Source organism: Callospermophilus lateralis, chromosome 2 (assembly GCF_048772815.1).
Source record: "Callospermophilus lateralis isolate mCalLat2 chromosome 2, mCalLat2.hap1, whole genome shotgun sequence".
NCBI classification, from domain to species: Eukaryota; Metazoa; Chordata; class Mammalia; order Rodentia; family Sciuridae; genus Callospermophilus; species Callospermophilus lateralis.
The window spans coordinates 10,914,127-10,937,586 of NC_135306.1; the positions used below are offsets into that span (position 1 = coordinate 10,914,127).

Below are 23,460 nucleotides of genomic sequence, written 5' to 3' on the forward strand. Positions count from 1 at the left end.
TACTCAGGAAAACCAGGAGGTTGAATTTCTTCCTTTCTCTTAGATTTCACAAGACACCGAGTGTCCCAGTGTCCTGGGGCTATTCTCTGAACATCACTCCTTCACCAGCATTTTCTTGATTGCAGATGCTGGGCTAAATCAGATGACTGGCCCCTGACTGCGACTTTAGCCCCTGGCCTGTGCTCCCTGTATCACCCTTTGTCCCCCATGCTGCTGCACATTTCCTCTTGTTGAAGGCCACCCTATACTCTCAGCCTTCAACAATACCTCTCCCCTATTTGCCTGGTAGACCACACATATCCTTCATAATCAATTCTGATTTATTTCCAGAGAAATTCTTCCTTGACTTTGCAGGCTGAGGCTAAAGCTTTCTCCTTTGCCCCAAGCATCTGGCACACTTTGCAGTGCATACCTCCACTGTATTGGAATGATCTATTTTCTTTTCTCCCTCACTGGACTAAGTATCCCTTGAGGACAGAGGGAGAGTTTCTGGCCTACAGTGGTAATCATTTCTTTTAATGATCCCCCCACCACCCTTAGCTACCAGGGATTGAATCCATGCTGGGCAAGTGTTCTACCACTGAGCTACATTCCCAGCCCTAGTTTTGAGACTGGGTTTCACAAAATTACCCAGGCTGGCCTTTAATTTCAAATTCTCCTGCCTCAGCCTTCTAAGTAGATGGGATTACAAGCATGAACTATCATGCTTAGCATTTTGATTGCTTTTAAATATATGCATGTTTTGCAGTGTGCTAGAATGGAAAATCCGGTGAACTATCTACTAGAAGATTTCAATCCTTGTAAACTATTTTTCTAGTGACCTAGTGAAATTAATCAGTACCTTTAATTTTGTGGCCCTCAATGTCTTCATCTGCCATAGAAGGCATCCTAAGAGGTGTATGGGATCTTTTTCATATTTCAGTTACTGGAATTCTCCAGTTCCCTAGGTTGAGCCCTTGTCTCTAAGTTCATTGAAATTTCCTTTGGCCAAGTATTGATTATTATCCAGAAGCTATTTCCCCTGTGTCATAGGAAGTATTGGCCCAAGAAGTATTCACTTTCCAACTTAATTAGAACCACATACAGTGTTGGTATTCAGTGGTTAGGAAATTGTCTAAGGAAAGTTAATATTTCCTATAGTTTTTTTTTCAGAATCATGATAAAATTGGAAACCATATTACTGTCAATAACTAATAAAGTTAAGTTTCTAATTTATACTAAATCTGTATCCCTAATATGCAAAACACTGCCAGAAAATAGGTACTAACATTTTCATTTCATAGACAAAAGCTTTAGAGAGGAAAGGTTACTTACACATTAAAGTCTTGTGGCTTAGAAATGATAAAATTTGAATTTTCAACCCAGGGCTAATTTGAAAGTCAGTGCCCTTTCCACTATGCCACGTTTGTTGTAAGAGGAGAGGAGGGAGGGTTGAAGGGATTTATAGAGGTTTTTACTCATTTTATTCGAGCACAGGAAGATACCTTATTACAAAAATTCTTGTAAGTCAGATGGAAATGTCTAGAAAAAAATGAACAAATGGTCTTTAGACCTGCCCAAGTCATTGCTAAAGCTAAGCAGCCCTGCCTTTGTCTCTCTCTCTCCCTTTTCCTAAGCAGCTTGATCTCACTGCTTCAGTCTGTAATGACATCCGACAGGTAGCTGTAGAGTAGCCTAGCTGGGTCACCAGCTGCTGGGGAGGAAGGGCCACTTCTTCCCCCAAATGGTTGCACAAGCGGCATGCTGCCAGGCCTCAAGGACAAGCCATCTCAGGGGCAGGAGGAACTGTTGGGGTGTGCATCTGTTTCATGTGAGTGGATTCTAGGAATGTTTCTGACCTCCCTTGGTCCCCAGCATTTCATGGGCAATGGAGCAAGATAGAATCTCAAAGGACAGCCTGGGCAGTACTTCGTTTTGGAATTGCAACCACTCAGTATTTACAATCCATTGCATTTGCATAGGCAGGTTTTTCTTTTTTCTTCTTCACTAGGAATTCCTCTTTCCAAATTGCTTTTCTGATTTTGAAGGGCTACTCTCATCTAGGTTATAAATCTCAAATGTTAATATAATGTCATTCTTGGAATTTTGATTTTTAGTTGCTCTCTACAAAAGAATATTTCCATGTGTCCATGTGTCTGATATAGGTTCTTGAGAAAAATAGAAATAGCAGTTAAGAGCAATTATCATTTTATGTTAAAATACTATTTATTGAATGCTAGGCACTTCATATATATAATGTTTGTTCTTTACAACTACTTCAAAATAGATATAATAATTCCCATTTATAGATTTTAAAACTGAGGTTCTCTGTTATTAAGTGAAGTTTCCTGAGCTCACATACCTACTAAGTGGACAAGAGTTTTCTCACTGTGCCAAGCCATTAATTGATGATTCTATCATTGTATGTACATTTGGTGCTGTACATTTTCTGATGCTCCCTTCTTAGCCATTTGGTATAGAAGTTGGTATTTCATGGAGTTATTTTGAGCCTTGTATTTTGTTTTTCTCATTTTAATCCTCATGTTAAGGTGAATTAATTGATGACTAGTTTCCATGCTGCACCATCTATTGTGATACTTAATAGGTAACATTTTGTCATAGACACACAGATTTTGGAATAATGCATTGCAGAATGTTTTTAAAAATATTTTTGTAACACTTTATTTTTACTTTTAACTTTTTTATTTTAATTCAAGTTCCATTAGGCATAATTTGCACATAAAAAGCACAAGTATAACTGTTTGTGACAGTGGAAAGGGTATAGCTCTAATTATATGGACCTGGCTTCAGTTCTGGTTTTGCCACATATTAACTGTGAGATCTTAGATGAATTACCTACCTCTTTGAACATTAATTTCTCCACTTGTAAAAAGTAGATAATATATACTTAAAAATTATTATGGAGATTAGAGATAATATTAGATTTATACTATCCGACATAAAGTCTTCCATCTAGTATGTGTTCAATAAATTTCTGCTAAATATTGGACAAGTAGCTCATACTGTTATTGTTGTCATTGTCATTGTTACAATTGTCCCTAGGGCCTTTCATTTCAGAAAATACAAATCATTGTTCGAGAGACAATTATTTTGCAGTTACCTAGGAATAAAGGTTTGGGGGAGGACTTCCTGAAATGTCACTTAGTTTGAACTTAGACCATGGTTAAGTTGACCCTCTCTGCATGTGACCTTTTCTAGCCTTTCATAGTTCCATCTTTAATTGACTAGCACCAGGCTTTTTCCATTCTTGCTTGCCATTGTTCTGAGTCTTGAAGAGCAGCAGAGGCAGTGTCATCAGTTCAGCCTGTTGTCATTTAACTCAGAGACACACTTGTTACATACATGGAGATGTCCCATTCAGAGTCTTTGAAGAGGTCAGTTTTTCAGTTCTGCTGAGTCTCTAGCCACCTTCACTGGCAATCCCACTGGAAGGCAGTAGGCTTCTTTGTGGAGTGTGCTTAAGTGGACAGATTCTCCACTCTCAGCCATCTGCAGTGGTCTCAGCAGAGTAGCCCTTGAGCTGGAGTTGTTCTTAACATCACCTGGTTCTTCAGTGCAGATTTTGGCCACAGTTTATAGATGGCTGTAATCTCAGCTGTTGAAATGAAACAGCAGGTCTGGTTGATGAAGACCAAGGCTGCGTAAAACTAATGTGATTTGGCCCCTAGAGTCCTCTTGTCTCTGAGCAATAAATTTTAAAACCTGCAACTTTTGTGTGTTTAGGAACCTATAAATATTACATGGGAATTTAACCTTTAACGTTTTCATTTATATCCCACAAAGAAATTCATCTCTCCTAGAAAAGAACTCTTCTACCAAACTCAAAATTTCATGTATCTGATTTAATGTAACATTATCCTAAAAATAAAATTCATAGATATTCCCTATGAGTCAAACTCTGTCTCCTCTTATGAGTAAGGAAGTATCTTTCAATCATATACTTGAATTCTGAGCAGTGTGCTTGTTATATAGTTATACATTCTTACAAAAATACAGAGCTTGTGCTTTTCTTTTCCAGCATTCTTACTTTACTGTGCCTGATACCAGAGAACTTCCCAGCATACCTGAAAATGTGAGTACTTGGGAAGAAAATGTTAAATTTATATTCTTGATTTTCTAGTTATTTTTTAAATTAAAGGATTATTTTAGAATGTAATTGTGAAATTGTCATTTTTATAGTTTTTTGAAAGAATGCATTAGCAGGGTGGTACAACCTGTAATGTCTGTGGCTTGGGAGGCTGAGGCAGGAGGATCACATGTTTAAAGCCAGCTTCAGCAACTTAGTGAGGCCCTAAGCAACTTAGTGAGACTTTATGTCAAAAAAAAAAAAAAAAAAGGCAGTGGGTGAGGGCTGTGGATGTGGCTCAGTAGTTAAGTGCCCCTGGCTTCAATCCCTGTTACAAAGGAAAAAATAAGGCATTATAAAAACAAATATAATAGGATAAATGTATTATAAAAGCAAAATGTTGAAAATATAGAAACTAAAAAGACAAGGAGAGATGTTTCTCATATGTCTCAAAGGTAAATCACCTATTAATGTGTCAATATCTCATTGTAGTCTTTTTAGAATATATTTTTACATAGTTAAATCACTTATTACATGAGTGTCTTTCTCATTTAATTCATAAGAATCATTTTTATTCACTACATAATATTCCATTTGCTTATCATTCCTCACTGTTTAAGTTTACTTATCATTTCTCACTGTTGTACACTTACATCGTTTCTCCTTTCTATCATAAATGAAATGTTTCCATATGAATAAAATTCCATGTAAAGGTTTCTTTATTTTTAAAATAGTAGATTACTTCAAGTAGAATTGCACTTCTGCTTCTTACCCTTGTGTAATTCACTTTTCAGAGAATAAAAGTGTAGTGGGTAAAGCATGAGGGGCTCCTATCTTCGCCCCCTGAGGGCTTAGGAGCAGTAGATTAAAGTGCAAGAGCAGATGGTCCATATCTGCCCTCTGAACAAACTCAGTGACATGTGAAGCCTCAAGGCATGTTTTCAAAATGTTTTACTATGATTGTAAATAGTACTGTGTGTGATCAAATATAGAGTAGGCACTGAGGTACTTGGTTCCTTTTTTAACAATTGTGGTAAAATATACATAACATAAAATTTACCATCTTAACCACCTTTAAGTGTACAGCTCAGTAGTTTTAAGTATATTCATGTTGTTGTGCAATATGTCCATCTCCAGAACTTTTTATCTTGCAGAACCGATGCTCTGTACCCAGTGAACAACTCCCTGTTCTTCCCTCTCCCCAGCTCTTGACAACTCTTAAATGGCATGCGGAAATGAAATTGTACAACACTTGCCTTTTGTGCCTGGCTTATTTCACTTAGTGCAATATCTTCTGAGTTCATCCATGTTGTTGCATTATCAGAATAGCCTTCCTTTTAAAGGCTGAATGAAACTGCACTGTGTATGTATACCCACATTTTATTTATCTGTTCATCCATTGATAGACATTTGGATTGATCCCACCACTTTGTTATTGTGAATAATTCTACTTCGAACGCTGGTGTACTAATATCTGAATCCCCACTTCAAATTCTTTTGAGTGTATCTTTGATAGCAAAGAGGTGAATGGAACGTGGGTATTTTTTTTTCACATTAGGTAATTAAAAATTCATATCAGAGTTCCCATTGCAACTCCAATAGCTAATGTTTATTGAATTCTCCTGTTGTCCGATAACGTGCAGTACATTTTCCCATTTACCTCTCTTATTAAGCTTAGATGGTAACTACCACAATTTTATATAAGAAAACAGAAGCCCTAAAAATTTAAGTAACATATTCAGTGACCTATAACAAAGAATTGGTAGAATCAGAATTCAAACTTAATCTTTTTGATTTTCAAGACTGAGCTTCTATATACTGTTAGCTTTTTTGTGTCACTGTGTCCAAAATACCTGACACGACACTTATGGGATGAAAAGTTTATTTTCGTTCATATTTTCAGAGATCTAGTCCAGTTCCACTCAAACTAGGATGGAAGTCTGCATATCCCTGCTTTTGGAGGATACCTCATATCCAGATCATAAGACATACTATGCTATACTTTGTGCCCATGGTTTTTAATCTTTCACCTTCAAATTTTTTTTTTTTTAAAAGAGTGAGAGAGAGTGAGAAAGAGGGAGAGAGAGAGAGAGAATTTTTTTAATATTTATTTTTTAGTATTTGGCAGACACAACATCTTTGTCTGTATGTGGTGCTGAGGATCGAACCCGGGCCGCACGCATGCCAGGCGAGTGTGCTACCGCTTGAGCCACATCTCCAGCCCCTTCAAATTTTATTGATAATAAAAGAAGTATAAAATTAAGGAGAACAGTCTTCCCGTAATGATAGAGGGAGCCACTATGAACCAGAAAATTTGAGAACTTTTGCAATGTCAAGGAGATGATCACTGATACTTATCCATCAGTTTAGTATAAACAGTGGAGGTACCCAGAAAGAATCCTTCAAAAAGTGCAGATACAATTTTAAAAGTAGCAAAAGGCTGTTAAAGGATAATTTTCAATTAACATGGAACATTTATAAAAATTGATCAGATACTAGATTACTCTGAAATTTTCAAAAGAGAATAAGTTAAACTTTTATAGGTCCCTATCTTCTGATATAAAATAAGACTAGAAATTAATAATAACAGGTTAAAAAATATTGCTGTACTTGAAATAGTGCTGGGGTCAAACAGAATAAAAAATTAAAATTGAATATTGTTTAGTTTAGAAATTAATAATAATGAGAATAATAATAATGAGAACACATAAGGGATGTGGCTAAAACCATATTCAGGCAAAATTTCATTGCTTTTGAATGCTTTTGTAAAAATAATGAATTTAAGTTTTTTGTCGCCCCTCACCGCCCCCCCACCAGCTCTTTTCAGTTTATTGCATGAAGGAGTTACACTAGTCCAAGTTAAAAGTGGACCCCAAATGGCTACATTATACTAGCTCTGAGGGTTTTAAACTTGAGACAAGGAACAGAAGGGAAGTTCTACTTGTTGCAAGGAAATCCTCACTTAGGCTGCAGTGAGCCATAAGCACTTAAAACCCATGAACCTTCAGCTGATCCAGTCTCTACCAGGAACTGGCATATGTTCTTGCCCCTGTAGCTGAATTATGTCTCCATGTTTTGGATACTCAATTACAGTAATTGCAGGCGATTTTCTTCTTAAATGCTTTCTCTTGTTTATTTTTATTGTAATTCTCAGCGATCCCTCGAACGGTAGTTGGGTCTTCCTGCCATTTCTGTGTTGAATTCTTACATGGATGTAATCCCCAGTGCCAGCAGGAAGCTGGTCATCACCCTTACTTGCATCAGCAAAGGGGTCGAAAGAGTGGAGGTTCTGGATAGCGGACATATAATTGGATTCCTTTTCCTCAGTGGAAACTGCCTGTGGAAGGCAGCTGCAAGAGAAGGCGGGGGACCGAACTTCAGGAAGGCAAGGTAGCTCAAGGGAGAGGCTGCTGAGCCCTGGGTAGCAGTTCAGTGACTGGGTGAACTGAAGTTTCAATTTAAGAACCTAGAAAAAGAATATCAATAAAAAATCCAAAATTGAAAAAGATATTATAGTTTAATTTACTAGGAAACATTGTTAATGTAAAACTGAAAATCAAGACTTTTTTAAAAATTGAATTTTTGAAAAGAACAAAATATTTTTCAACTTGATAAATTTGAAAAGTATGAAAATAGAAAATTTACTGGAAAATATGAATGATTAAAATCAATCTAAGATATAGATAATACAAATGTAGAATAATAACTTAGAAAGATTAATAAAACTCTATTACCATTTCTGCCCTCACTCTTGCAAATATATTATGGTTTGGTGGTTATTTAGACATGTTCAAATAACAGATATTATTATTTAAATTTTTATAATTCGTAGAAAAGGCATACACACACACACAAACATACATAATACAAAAGCAGAAGAAAAGGGCTGAAGTTGTGGCTCAGCAATAGAGCATTTGCCCAGCTCATACAAGGCACTGGGTTCGATCCTCAGCACCACATAAAAATAAATAAATAAAATAAAGGGATTTTGTCCAACTACAACTAAAACAAAACAAAATTAAAAACAAAAGCAGAAGAAAATCATTCAGAATCTCCTACCATCTCAGAGAAGTCATCTTCTTAAGTTTTACCTTCTTTCCTTTTTTATGATAATAGTAGTTGTTTTCAAATTGTCCTGCCTGGAACCCTGAGAATGCTTCAGGATACCTAGAAGGCCTTGCACATGCTAGTCAAGTGCTCTGCCATTGAACTAGAGTACTGGTCTCTGCTTTTATTTTATTTAGAGCATATTAATTTCCACTGTGCTTGGGTAATATTTCATTTGAAATAAAAGGGCTGTATTTATTTTTAAAAAACGTTTGGAAGCTACATTTTTTTAAAAAAACACGGTGGGGATCATACCAAATATCTTACTTTATAACTGTTTTTTCTATAACAATATATTATTAACATTTACTTCTATCATTTAAAAATTTTTATAAAAATCTTTGTTGTAAAAGATTTATATAGAAGTATATTTTTAAAAAAAGTGAAAGGCCCCCATTAACACCACTCCTCCTCCATCTTAATCCCATTTTCCCTCCAGAATATGATGGGTGGCCTTCTAGACTTTTCTCTATGAATTTATAGTGTTGTATGTGTATCTATTGTAGACAGCTTTTTAAACAAAAATGTGATACTATTCATCTTGTTTAGCACTTCCTTTTTTGGTTTGGTTTAATGTATTCTAAAAATTGTTCCTATCTATTTACCTTATTCTTTTTTATTTTTAATTGTCCTGAGGTTTGAACCCAGGAGTACTCTACCACTGGGCTATATTCCAGCCCTTTTTATTTCATATTTTGAGACAGGGTCTTCACTAAGTTGCTGAGAGTGGCCTCAATCTCCTGCCTCAATCTCTGGAGTTGCTGAACTTACCTGCATATGCCACTGCTCCCGGCTCTCTATTTCATCCTTTTTAATGATTTATTTTTAGGAGTGCTGGAACCTTTAATATGCTAGGCAATTACTCTACCACTGATACCCATAGTCCTCGTAGTATTATTATTTAATGGTATGTTCATCTTGTGACAGTAATGCATAATGGCTTAAAAATCATATAGTACCATGTAGTAGTTGTTAAAAAAAACCCAGCAATTTCCAAGTTCTCCATATTTCTCACATATTTCTCGTTACCTGCAAGTTTTCAACAATTGTAGTATTTCCCTTCATATTTTTAGCATGGTCTTAGTGTTACACTAAATTTTTTCCCCCCTGTTTCTTGTATCACCTACTGGTTTTTATCATGAAAGATGAGAGTTTACGTCTTTTACTACCTGTGATCCCCCTCCCCAGAAACATATACACAAAGTAATTTGTCTCACCTATTTCTCCTCTCCCATTTTCCCTCTATATGTAGAATAAATTGACATTAAATCAGTAATATTTACATTTTTGTGAATACATTGAAGCAGGTAATAGATTGTTTACGTTTCCTTTCTTGTACAGATTTTTATCATGTAAGAGTTATTGGATTTCACATTTTCCTCTTTCTTGATTTTATTCCATCATTTTGGTGAAACATTCTCCAACAGTTTCCTGAGTAAGTCTCGCTTTAGCAGAAATGTATTTAGAAGTTGCTTGACTAGAAAAAATTCACTCTGCTCCTGATATTTCTTCTGGGTATGGAATTCTAGGTTGGAAAGTTTTCTCCTCAGAATTGTGAAGATGTTGCTTAATGACTTCTAGCTTTACTATTGCAACTTACAAGTCTTAGCCATTCTGATTCCTGTTATTAACTTTTTTATGATCTGTCATCTCTTCTAATATACTGAAATTGCATAGCAACATGCCTTAATGGATCCATTTTCATCCATTGTGCTGGGCACTTGGACATTCATTCTGGAAACTCACACCCTTCAGAGCTTCAAAATTTTCTCACATTATTTCTTTGAAAAAAATCCTTTAATTCTCTCCGTCCTTTCTCTGCTGCTCTACTACAGAATTCATTACCTATTGATTTTCTGTGCTACCTACAGAAGATTTAAATCTTCTATATTGATCCTGTAACTTTTTTGTTGTTTTAATTATTTTCAGTGTCACTCTTGTAGTCTTTGCTTTCTTCAACTAATCATCCCATCCTTTTAAATTTCTTGTTTTGACCATCGTATTCTTAATATTTTTCCTCATTTGTAAGGGTGTTATTACTAGATTTAAAAAATTGTTTTTCCCCCCTGCATTGGGGTGTCATTGGGTTGCCCAGTCTGGCCTTGAACCCATGGGCTCAATGATCTCCTCACCTCAGCCTCTGAGTGCTAGGACTTCTTGCTCCCACTCCTAGCTTCTGTTTGTCTGTCTTCTGTGTAACTTATTATATAGGCTGTTCTTTGAATAGGAGCTCAGTCACACCTCAGAGTGAGGCACTGGACAGCTGAGTGGCAGCTCTGTGCTCAGGAGTAGAGCTTGGTATCTGGTAGGCTTTATTGTGGTGAATGGATCATTGTTTGGAAGCCTGGGACTGTTGTAGACATTCTGGGGGCAAGGGACTCTCAGGTGTCAGTATCAAAATCTTTTCTATTTAGTGGGTCAGTTTTCTCTTGCCTAGGGTGTGGATACTTATTACCAGTGTTTGGGAAGCAGAATGGGGTGGTCAACATTTATTATGGTTGCCTTCATTTAATCCCCATGTTTTCTATTTAATGCTTTATTCCCCAGGCCTTTTTCGTTCAGTTCCTCCAGAGTAAACACTTACTGCCTGAGAAAGGTGCAGGAGGCCAGCTGACTAGCTGGATAGGAGAATGTTGGGACGGGATTACTCCTATTTTCATTTGCATCCGTCCCCTAGCCTCTTGACCTTTGGGGTATCTCCAATTCCGAGCCTTTTGGGAGTTCCATAGTGTGAGTGGGCTTGATGCTTTTGCCCCGTGCACCCACTTACTTTCCAGCTTCAGCACTGTTGTCAGCATGGTCCAGGACATCCTTTCTTGTGTATTACTATTGTTATAGTTTAGATATGAGGTGTCCACAAAAAGCTCATGTGTGGGACGACGCAAGAAAGTTTAGAGGTGAATGATTGGTTAATGAGTTTTAACCTAATCAGTGCATTATTCCTCTGATAGATATTAACTAGGTGGAGGCATGTAGGTGTTGCTAAAGGCAGTGGATCATTGGGGACGAGCCTTTGGGTATATATTTTGAACCTGGTAAGCAGAGCTTTGTCTCTGTCTGCTTCCTCATTGACATGTCCTGAGCTGCATTCCTCTATCCCATCCTTCTTCCCTGAAGTTTTGCCTCATATACAGCAGAATAATAAGTTGGCTATCTGTAGACGGAGACACCTCTGGAACCAGGTGTACCAAATAAATGTCTCTCCCTCTACATTATTCTGATTAGGTCTTTTGGTCTCAGTAGCAAAAAAAAAAAAGCATATATTGTTGGTTGTTTTGCAGCTTCCCTGGAATCTATATGATACTAACATACCCTTATCCAGCTCTGACAACCAGAAATGTCTCTAGGCATTGCCAAATGTCCCCTGGGGGATAAATGGCCCCAGGTTGAGAACCACATCTGCTATTTGATTTCTAAAAATTTGACATCTCTCTTCCATTATCATCTTCTCTCTTGTTTTTTTGGAATTCATGCCTTTTAAAATTCTTTTCCAGTGACTTTTTCTGGGAGAGTCATATCAGGAGAGAGAAAAGAAAAATGTCTGTTCAGTTCACCATACTTTATTGTTTTAACTATGCTTTCTGTATTAATAGACATTTAGAATGTTTCTAATGTTCTGCTGTGTTAAATAATGTTATGATAAAAATTATTACCTAGGTTGCATTCGTCTTTTTTTCTTTATTAAGGACCAGTAATTCCTTAAGAACTTGATTTGCAGGTACCTGAAAGTTCTGATAATTTCCTTAATCTTCAAAACTATAATTACTGAAATTAGAAATAATTTTTTGAATAATCTTCTCCATAGCTCCACCTCCAGTTCCTGTTCGCACTCTATGCCACTTCCCTTGCCCCCACCACTTTTAAAATTTACATTCCCTCTGCTGGTTTTGCCACTAATGAACCAATTCCCTGTGTATGACCCATTGTCCCCTAAATCCTCCTTTACAAACCAGAAAAAGGCTAGCAGAATAGTAATACCAATCTGCTGCACTCCTAAAATACACCATTCCATTTTAATCCCTACAGCTACTCTGTGAGCAATAGACGTGAGCCCCATTTTACACATACAGAACCCAGAGCTCACAGGCCTGAGGTTGCCGGCCCAAGGTCTGCTTGTCAGTGGGGTGTAGTGACCCAGGTTTGGAAGATTTGTTTTCATTATGCCTTTCTCCCCATCTAGAGTTGACTTGTGATATTCATAAGGAAAAAAAGAAATGGAATGATTTTTTTGTATCTAAAATACAAAAATGAAGCAGGAAAGCCTTTCCTCTAAGGAGACACTGAACTTTTGTTAGACCAATTTGTGGGCTTTTTGACATAGAATCACTATTGAGCACTAGCCATGTTGAAATTTGCATTTTAATCTCTTGGTGATTTTTTTCAGAGATTAATTTAAAATGACTAAATTGCTGTATTACAAATTGAAACAAGCAATAACCATGGGGCTGTTAATACTATATAGCCTGCTGTCTTGGAAATGGTCAGATACAGGGCTTCATCAGTCTGAGGCCTTGGTCACCTACTTATTCTCTTGGAACCCCAATGTCTTTATCTAATGAAGGAAAATACAAGGAACAAATGCAGTATTAAACATAAAGTTCCAAGAACAACTCTGGTGCCACAGAGATGGCTCCTTTCAATGGTCTTTCTCTTTTTTCCCTTTCCTCAGCTTTCTGAGAATTCTAGTCCTGACCTTTCTTGAGTGTGGTTAAGGGCCGGGCAGACTCTCTGGGGCTTGTCTTTTCTAGGTGTTTGCTGACATTCTTGGTTGCACAGACCAATATTTCTCTTTTGTGGATTTTCAAGACTCTTGGGTACATCCTCTTGACAGCCGAATTTCTGAAGCCTGGGACTTTTGTGGCAAATTGAGTCCACAAAGCCTTTAATATAGGAGGTGTTCTGTAAGCATTTATTAATTATCTCCTCTAAGGGACACACTGAACTTAAAAGAATAAGTAATGAAAAGGATACATGCTCTTTGGGACATGGGACTTCATAATATTCTGTCTTCAGATTATCATGGTCTTCTGGACAGTGCAGAGAAGAGTTAATGTAAGAAAGGGAGGCCTGAGCTAGTATCTGTTGAACACCCATTGTGGATCAGGTCAGGTGCTACATGTTATGTCATGACATCTTTACAACATCCTTGTGGAATGGATCTGAAGAGGAAGTGAAGTCCAGAGACATGAAGTAACTTGCCCAATCAGTAAATGCTAAAACAAGATTCACACCTGGGTCAGTCTGATCCAAGCATGGAGATACTTTGGGTCTAATGCCTCTGGCTTGATGGTACTCTGGGCCCACCTAAGAAACCACTCACCATAAGTTACATAATTAGTTGTGTGGATATTTGGTTAATGTCATCTCTCCTTTCATAAGAACAGGGATGGATTTTTTTTCCCATCACTGCAACATTGTAGTTGCTCAATATATAGCTATATGGAATTAACAACTGACTGAATGAATTAGTTAATGAATGAATGACTAATGCAGCCATCCCTGGAAAGGGAGAAAGAATTGTTCCTTATAGTTGGCTTTAGGGCCAATTTGTCTATAAGACATTAATGAAAAGCAAACGGGGAAAATTAATTCTTTCCACTTTCAGATCCCTGTTGAAGTTAATTCTCATTATTTCTACAATTTCTTTGTAAAAATATTTTTTTCCTTTTTGCTGAGAAACTATCACTGTGTAATTGCTCATCAGGGTTTTCTCTGTCTATCAGGATAACACATGTAGGAGTGAATTTTATGCAGTCAATAATTAAATGAGCATAAATCTTTATAAATTTTAAACAGTTGACCTGCATTAAAAAGAGTCACAGATCATGAACAAATATATAGTAATAATTACATTGTAAACTAACTCAATAAGGGATTATTTTTAGCTGCCAGATTTTGAAGTTTACTTTTTGATTAATGGATAATTATGTAGGCCTTCATTTGGAATATTAAACAAACCTGTCTTAATTATCTGGTCAATGTCATACCAAGTGGTTAATGATGCGAGGTAAGCGTCTAGAGTGGACAGTTACATATGACGTTGCCCAGACTCCACTTTGTCAAAAGATGAACCATGATATAGAAAAGATTTATGAAGTCATTGTGACTTTAAAAAATAAACAGAGTTGAGAATGGTGGTAGAAGACCTGTAATCAAGTATGAGATTATAGAGGAGTCCATTGTTGAACTTAAGAGTTGTCAGATGACTGTTTATTCTGATGGTTTTTCCATTCACACAGAGGGATAAAAGCTGACCTCTGGGTGACTCTGCTTTCTTTCCTCAAATATACTTCTTGAATTTTGTTGCCTGTGTGAGTTGGTGGGATTCTTTCTCAGGAAGATTATTTTGTAATCCAAATTTATAATTCTCTTAAAAAAAAAACCCACACCATTAAGATAACCTAATTCTTCTTTAAAAAAAAAATCAGTTGAGGGTTTTAAAACTTTTTATATTGTGAAAACTGGGAGCAGTGGCACCTGCCTGTTGTATAGCTCCTTAGGAATCTGAGGTGAGATGATCATTTGAGTCTGTGAGTTCAGAGCTGGGCGGAGCAACATAGCAAGACCCTCTCTCTTTAAAAACAAAACAAAATAAAACAAAACAAAAAAAACATTATGGTAAAATAATTTGAATAGGGCTTATTTCAGGACCTTCCAAGCCTCTAGCCTAGGAAGCCTCCTCTAGCCCCAGTGCAATAAATCTTTATCCTCTATACCATGGAAGAAGTAGAGAGTCACAAAGACTGATAAAATGACAGACAGTGGGGCGGACTAGCATCTGCTTCTAAGACTCCAAGGAGTACCCAGCTTAGAGTCGGTTCTTTGGTTTGAGGATTATCTCGTTTCCCTAAGGTATTGAACCTAAGACGCTTTCTCTCTAAGCCGCACTGTATCCCCTCCCGTCCCAACCCATTTCAACCCCCATCACCCCCACCCCCACCTGCTTTATAACCTCAGGCACTGATCACATTGAGCATGGAGTCCCCAGCCACCTGGATTGGTGCAGGAGCCAGCAGGGGCAGCTAGACAGGAGCAGCCATTATGAGACCTCTCCTGGGGGGGACTGGGGTTTTGCCAGGTGTCAGTTCCTTCCTCTTTGTCTGGATTGAGAGCCACAGAGAGTTAGTCCCTGGAAGAGACCTTCATCAACATTTCTTTGTAGAGAAGAGAAACAGAAGCTGAGAGTCTAAGGAGCTTGTGTAGTATGTGCCTTTTCTATAGGCTCTGTCCAGCTTCTTGGATTTAAGTAGTGATCAGCTTTGTGTGCCTACTGACCAGCCTTCAGGGCAGGGAGGGGTGGGTGGGTAATGAATGCCAGGTGGATAGCCAAATGCTGCATACATAACTGGAAACAATGTTTAGACTCCATGAATGGGAAAGGCATGATGCCCTGAAGCTTGAAGCACACTGGCACCAAGGCATCCGAGGCCATCTGAGCACAGAAACTGCAACAGCCCTCTGCGCAAGGTTTTCCTTTCCTAGCAGGTGAATTACATAGAGAAGTGATTGGCAATGAATGGGGTAGTTACTTTGCTTACCTATGATGGTGTTATGGTTTGGGACACTAAATCGAGAACTAGGGGCCAATGATACCATGTTTGATAGGAGTGGTGGTTCTTTAGGAGGATCCATTCTTTACTGTTCTTCCTGATTCATCACACCCGGTAGAATTCAGTCTAGTGGGAAAACATACTTAAAACCAAGTTATTATAGGATAGGGACAAAATGTCATGGAAACATGAAGGATGTTTGACAAATAAGGAGTCTAGGATACCTTGCAGGAGGAGGTGATGTTGGAGCCAGGTCAAGTAAATTGACATCCTCAAGGTAGAGAGGAGCACTCTAGGAGAAACAGCAGAATTAAAGTCCTGGGAATGGGAGAAGGCAGAGCAGGTCTGAGAAGCTAAGGCTTGGGCCTAACCTATTAGAAGCTTCAGGGCCGTGGGAGGGATATCCCTGTCTCCAAGGGGTTTGCTCCAGAGCCCAGGCTTGGTGGGAACTACAAGTGCCCCAGGCCCCCTGTGCCCCACAGGTCCTTCCCTGGCTGAGTGAGGTTCCTAGAGCTGGGGCCATTGGCATTCCCACCTGCTCCAGCGGGTGGCATCCCAGAAGGAAAGAGGCAGGGGAGGAAGCAGATAAGAAAGACAGCTTCTGTTTAGACACAAATATCTTGGTAATCAGCACAGATGGAATGAGAAATACCAAAAAAAGTACATGACAGTTTAGAGAGAATTTGGTTAAATGTTACATATTTTTAACATACCTGTACAGAGTTTTTGAAATAAGCACCTGCGCCCTCACATCCTGACTGGGCATGGGGGACCTGCCTCAGTGATGTTTTTATTTCCAAAACATCCCCTTCCCCATCTGCAAAAGTATCCTTGTGGTCCCCCCCTCCTTTCTCCCACCAAAATAAGGCACAGGATTTGTCTCTGACGCTGTGTCTCCCTATTTGGACGGCAAGCTGTGTAACATATTTCTACCCAGCGTGAAGCTTCTTGGCAGACTCTTGAGGCCACGTTTTGGTGGCTTCAGAGTTATCTTTGGATCTGTCAAAAGTGCTAATGGGCTTTCTGGCCTTCTTTAAGCTCCTCACTTCTATTTTCTTTTTACTTCCATCCTCTACTAAAAGAGAAATTCATGTAATTCATCAGCAGTTAAGCCTTTACTGAAATGCTCAGCTGAGGGCCTCATATTTTTGTTTGCAAGAAGAGCTCTGCCATGTCACAGTCTTCCAAACAAACCCCACCCTGACATTATTAGCTCAGTGTTCCTCAGCCACTGGGCAGAGGAGGCACCTCTGGCCTAGTTCAGACAGCCTTTGTTGTTTGATTTGCTTTGTTTTTATTGAGTTTGTTGAGAGGCAAGTTGGCATGTTGGTTAGAGTATGAGTTTTGGATTCAGGAGACCTGGTGTTGAAACCTGGCTCTGCCTTTGCTAGCCGAGTGACCTTTACAAGACTACCACTGAACCTTCCTGAATTTTAATGTTCCCATCCATGAAGTGGACATGGTAGTGCCTGTCTCAGGGTTGTTAGAAAGTTTAGAAAAAACACAGGAAAATATCTATCTCCTGGGAATAAGGATTATTCAATAAATAGGATAATAAAAATTTTCAAAAGAAAAAATTCCCCTTTCTTTAGTCATATTTTGATCTTGTTTTATACCTCTTCTTTTTCCAAATATAATTTGTGCCTACAATTTGGAGTGTCTGAAAAAAGACTTGCACAAGACTGAATCGTGTCTTAGCCACTTATGTGTGACCTTTATCAAATTATATCACTTCTCTGTGCCTCTTTTCTTATCTTTAAATAGGGTCAATAGCACCTAGTTCAAGGAGTGTTTTCAAGATGAAGTGAATGCATGCCCTGTACACAGTAGACACTGAAAAGTATTTAGTAGAGATGTGTAGGTTAGTGGAGAGTGCAGAGGCTGTGAAGTCAGTCTGACTCCACCTGTTACTGAATCTCCCAGATTTAATTTCTGTTTCTCTGCATAGGAAGGTATAATACCTCATTGGTTTTTTGTGAGGATTGCATAAGATCATATATACAAAGTGTCTGGTACAATGCCTGACACTTTGTAAGTAGTCAGTATCCAGAGCTATTAATTCACTGACTTTTTGTTTATAGAAGTTCATGATTAACCTGTTACCCCAGTCAAACAATAATAAATCATAAGATAAGTGCTGATTCTTATTCCCAACCATAATATTGTTGAAAAGCGCTTTATGCTATTTTGCATGTAAAGTCTACCTGATTTACTTCAATTTATGGGTTATAGATCTTTAATCATTATAAACTGCAACCCCTGACAATAGCATTCCTTCTCAGTTCCTTTCATTTGCAGAGGCATATATTGTACTGCATTAAAAATCTGTAAGAAATTAGCATATTCATGTGTATTATTAAAGCCAGGTGGGTATAGAAAGGGTTGTAGAAATAAAACACACTCCACTTTTTTTCTGAAATCTGAAGAGTACCAATCTACCAATCTATAGCACTAATTAAAGGAATGAAGCCCAGGTTACAGAAAAAGCTAGTTAAAGCACTGGTTTGTTACAGCTTGCTGCGTTTGTCTTCAGTTTTTTTTTTTTTTTTTCAGTGAAATGTCTGGAAATGGTAAATCTTGGAAATTTCTTTAATTCTAGCCAAGCCACTTTATAGAGAATGTAAGCTGTGGAGGGGTGGGACACCAGCAAGTGGCAACAGGAAAGATGATGCCTTCATGGCTGGGACCTGCTGGACAGAAGCAGGACCTGTGCCAGAAGCACTTTAATCTCTGGGTACTTTCTTTTGCTTGAACACATGATGCAGTACATAAGGAAGGTTCTAGGATCTCAGGTCCAAAGATCTGAGCAGCAGTCCTGTCCTCATTGCTTATTAAACTATTTGATCTCGGCAAATCTCTCTGAGCCTTGGTTTCCTCCTTTGTAAGATTCCACGATTCCTGTCCTGCTCACCTTCTGGAACTGACATGAAGAGCAGACACAGAGGTATATACAACCATGTTGTTAACTGTAATCACCACACATAGATGCAGTTGCCAGACTGCTCATCTCAAAGGTCTCTTCCAACTTAACATTTCATGATTTTATACATGAGTGGGATTTGGTCTCCCAGGTAGAAAGAATAGGACAGGAGAAGAAAAGAGCTTTGTGATTATTTTCTGTTTCTCATGCTTTTATTAGATACTACTTGTAATAAGAACAGACAAAATAAACCACAAACCTTTCTTCTTTTTCCTAGAGAAATCTGACAGAATATTTTGTGGCTGTGGATGTAAACAACATGTTGCATCTGTATGCCAGTATGCTGTACGAGCGCCGGATACTCATCATTTGCAGCAAGCTCAGCACTGTGAGTAGCCAGTATTGAGATGGGCCTTTCAGTTATTTAATTTTAATTGAAAGATGTATCAGAAAGATTAAAAAACATTTGAGGAGAAGGAATCAGCCCCAGTGCCCTTGTACAGTAGCACATCATTTTCATTAATTATTTATGTTCCTTTTCAGTGTCAAAATAAATTTCATAATTAATCTCACAATTATAAAATTATACTCTTACAATTATAAATATTTTCCTTTTGATTGTGTATAAACACTATGCATATTTCCACATAAATTTTCATTATTGTAATTTTTAAATGTCTATGCCATATTTCATTATGCTGATGCATCATCATTTACAAAATTTAATAAATTTTTCTTCTCTTCATGGTCATTTAGGTAGTTCATAGATTAATCCTCTGGTAGATAAAACTGCAGTAAACATCCTTTGTCTTCTTTTAACTGATATGTTCATTTTCTAAGAGAGAGGCCACCAAGTCAAAGGACTTGATAAACACCATGGCTTGAGGACTGTCGGATGACTTCCCCAACGGGCTGTGCATGTTTACAGTGAATGCAGCCAGCTGTGTATGGCTGTGCCACTTTTATCACAGCCTTGCCAGAGTTGTATGTGTGTGTTGTGTGTGCGCGTGCGCATGCATGCAGTTTAATTTTGCCAATAAAGGAGTGCTTTAATTCAAATTGTTTTGGTTAGAGGTAACTGAGCATTTTCCATGAGTTTATTTCCTATGTGTATTTGGTTAATCTTTTCCAATTTATCTTATAGGGATTTTGATGTTTTTTATAAATTTACGTATTGTGATAACTTTTGCTATGTGCGATAGAAATATTTTCCATTCTTTTTAGTTTAGGTTTTTTTTTTTTACCTGCTAAATGTAGTTTATATTTTCCTGATTATCTTACTATGAAAATTCTCAAGCATTATAGAAAGTAGAAATCATTTTATAGTGAACATTGGTATAATTTCATCTATATTTTACCAGTGATTAGTTTACTATAGTTTTTTTTAACCTATTTATTCATCTACCTGTCCTTCATTCATCAATCCATATCTCCCTCCTTCCTTCCTTTTCAGTGCTAGGGATGGGACCTAGCCATTCATGGATGCTGGATAAGTGCTCTCCACTAAGCTATACCCCTAGATCTCCTTTTTTTGTTTGTTTTTTTCATCTTAATTTTTAATGCATTTCAAAATAAATTACAAATCTCAGTGTGCTTCCCCCTAAACAGTATCTGTTTGGATGGTTTATTATTGTTTTTAGGTAAAACTTATGTAGAAAAATCAACAGAGAGTAGGCCTAAGTAGCATCCCTCTGTTAAAGAAGATAGAAGAAACATTTTATAGTGGGAATTTGCCTAATGAAGGGCCTGTTATAAGTTCGTCCATGGATAAAAGACACCTAATAATGCAAACTTGGTGAGGTTACTAGAGTTTCTTTATGGCTTTCATCATAGCTTCATTATTTCATTTTCATTGATTAATTATTGATTGCTTGTCAAGGACTCACAATTTTTTTTCTATCTACCATGTGCTAGATTCATAGCACTTAATAAGTGAAAAAAGTATGATTTTTGTTTTCAGAGTAAAAACAACTTACATAGCATAGTCAACCTCCTACTTTGTTTTGTATTTTGCTCTGCAAAGTGCAGTTTACAATCTCAAGGCATGAACATCGAGACTGAGCTTCAGAATGAGAATATTACCAACTAGAAACATCATCACCTTTTTATAGGGTTTGAATGAAATGAGGGTGTATTTGAAAGAATCCAGCCCATAACCAGTTATTGCTGCTTTAGATTGTGAAACTTTAGCCAGACTAAAACAGGACATCATCACAGTGGAACTGACTTTCCTATATTTTAATCATGTTATTTTTGAGCCCTTCATAGGTGCCAGTCACTGTCCTAAGCACTTTGCATATTTTAACTCATTTAATTCTTGTTATGACAGCTTTGGTGAGTTCTGTTATTACCTCCATTTTATAGATAAGGAACAGTGAATCCTCTGTGTAATTTTGTTCACCATAAATGTAGTGGATTAAACACACAAAGTTATTTCTGCTCCTTCCCAAAACTAAAATGAAATACAAGAATAAATTGCAAACACAAAGAACAGATGCAGCAGAGATTTTAAAAATTCTTAGAAAATACTGTTAGCAACTTTATGCCAGTATTTGAAAACTAAAGCATAATGGACAGAAAAATGTAGTTTATGAAAATTGACTCAGAAAGAAATAGAAAAATTTAATAGGTCATTTACTTTATATAAAGTAATTCAATGCTTGGAATTACTTTTCCAGATAAAACATTCAGCCGATATAGGTGTTTTTTTATTTGTTTGTTTGTATCAGGGATTGAACTCAGGGGTACGCAACCACTGAGCCTCATCCCCAGCCCTATTATGTATTTTATTTAGAGAGAGGGTCTCACTGAGTTGCTTAGCACCTTGCTTTTGCGAGGCTGGCTTTGAACTCTTGATCCTCCTACCTCAGCCTCCTTTGCCACTGGGATTACAGTGATACACCACCACACCTGGCTCAGCCCATATAGTTTTATAGGTACATTTTATCAGACATCTTAAGGACTATATAATTTCAAATCATAGATTCCTTGAGTTCAGAACAAAGAGGAAACACACCCTAGATTTTCTTGTGCTTGTTATTCTTGACATTCAATCACACAAAGGACAGTTTAAAGAAGAATAATTATCAATCAATGTCACTCATTAATGTAGGTATAAAAATCTTAGACTAAATAGTAGGCAAATGTATTTAAAAATTCATGATAACCAATGATTTTAGAAATATAGGTTGAAGGAACTACAAAATATTCTAACATAATTACACATTACCATGTTAAAAGGGAAAACTTACATGGTCCCCAAAAGATGAAGAAAAAGCATGACCGTGTTCATGAATAGGCAAACTCAATATTCTGAAGATGTCATTTCAATCCAAAATGATCTGTAGATTGAATATAATTCCATTCAATATTCCATTAGAGTTTTACATAGTACCTGGCATGCTGATTCTAACAGAATTAGAATTCTAATACAGAAAAGGCAAAGGAAAAGCCAAGACAAACTTGAAATAAAAGATGGGTTGTGGAAGTGTGCTTTCTAGATACAAAACTTTCTGTAAAGCTGTAATAATTAAATGCTGGTAGTGGGGTAGAGATACACAGATTTTGAAATAACAGAACAGAGGGCCAGAAACAGACCACATGTGTAAGGGCTCTTTATAAACAACGGAAGAATCATTGGACAAACTGTGGGGAGTAGATGAACATCTCAATAATTAGCTATCCATATAGGGAAGAAAAAGAAGGTAATTTCTTACTCAAGCAAAACTAAATTCTAAATAGATTAAAGATTTAAATTTAAAGGAAAGTCTTTTAAACTTTTAGAAGGCAAAATAAGTGAATAGTCATCTATGATCTTGGAATGGAGAGGGTTTATTTTAGAATGATCCAAAATATACATTGTATAAAGGAAAAGATTAAAATTATGAATTTTTATTCATTAAAAGATATTATTCATATAATTCCGTGAATGTAAAGGTAAGTTACAAACCAAGACATGTACCATATTTAAAAATAAAATTAACAGAACTGGCCTTGATGGCGCACGCCTGTAATCCCAGCGGCTCTGGAGGCTGAGGGAGGAGGATCACAAGTTCAAAGCCAGCCTCAGCATCAGCAAGGCACTAAGAAACTCAGTAAGACCCTGTCTCTAAATAAAAACACAAAAAGGATTGGGGATGTGGCTCAGTGATTGAGTGCCCGGTACCCAAAAAAAAACTAACTGAGGATTAGTATCAGTAATATGTAAAAGAAACACTTCAGTTAGAAATCAGAGGATGAATTTATTAATAGAAAAATTGGCAAAAGCTTTAAATGGATATTTCACAGGAAAAATGCCAATAGTCAAATAACTATATGGAAAGATGTGTAATCACAGAAAAGTACATTAAATGTACAATGAGTGAAACTCTTAAGTTTTCAAAAACTTAGGTGTCTGACAAAGGCAAATGTTGTATTGGACATGTGCTAGGGAATTTCATGTACTACTATTTGAAGGGTGTGTGGTACAAAACTATGTGCATGTGCCTGTCACTCAGCAGTTTCACTCTTTTGGGCATATGTAGTGGGATACATGTATAGAATTTTTTTTAGCAGCATTGTTTTTATAAACCCTAGAAATTGTCCATGTGACTTTCAGCAGAGAGCCTATAAACTGTGGTAGAGTCACAACAATGGAATATCATCTTGGTAAAAATGAACTACACCATCCACATGATTGTATCTAACACAGAAGACTGACTGACTGACTGACTGAAAGAAACCAGCCACAGAGTAATATTCAGTATCACTTCATTCATATACTATTCAAGTTATAAAAACTAAATGGTAACTTGTTTAGTGATATATACAAACTACAG

General features: G+C 37.2%; 1 protein-coding gene across 5 annotated transcripts in view; it reads left to right on the forward strand.

Annotated features, from left to right (window-relative positions):
• Dennd1a (DENN domain containing 1A) overlaps positions 1-23,460 on the forward strand; it is a 530,651-nt gene that overhangs the window by 257,065 nt on the left and 250,126 nt on the right. For all 5 annotated transcript variants that reach the window (XM_076845503.2, XM_076845505.2, XM_076845504.2 and 2 more), the window contains exons 8-9: positions 4,019-4,072; positions 18,921-19,031. In XM_076845503.2, the coding sequence (XP_076701618.2) occupies positions 4,019-4,072; positions 18,921-19,031 (165 nt within the window). The remainder of the gene's footprint in view (positions 1-4,018; positions 4,073-18,920; positions 19,032-23,460) is intronic.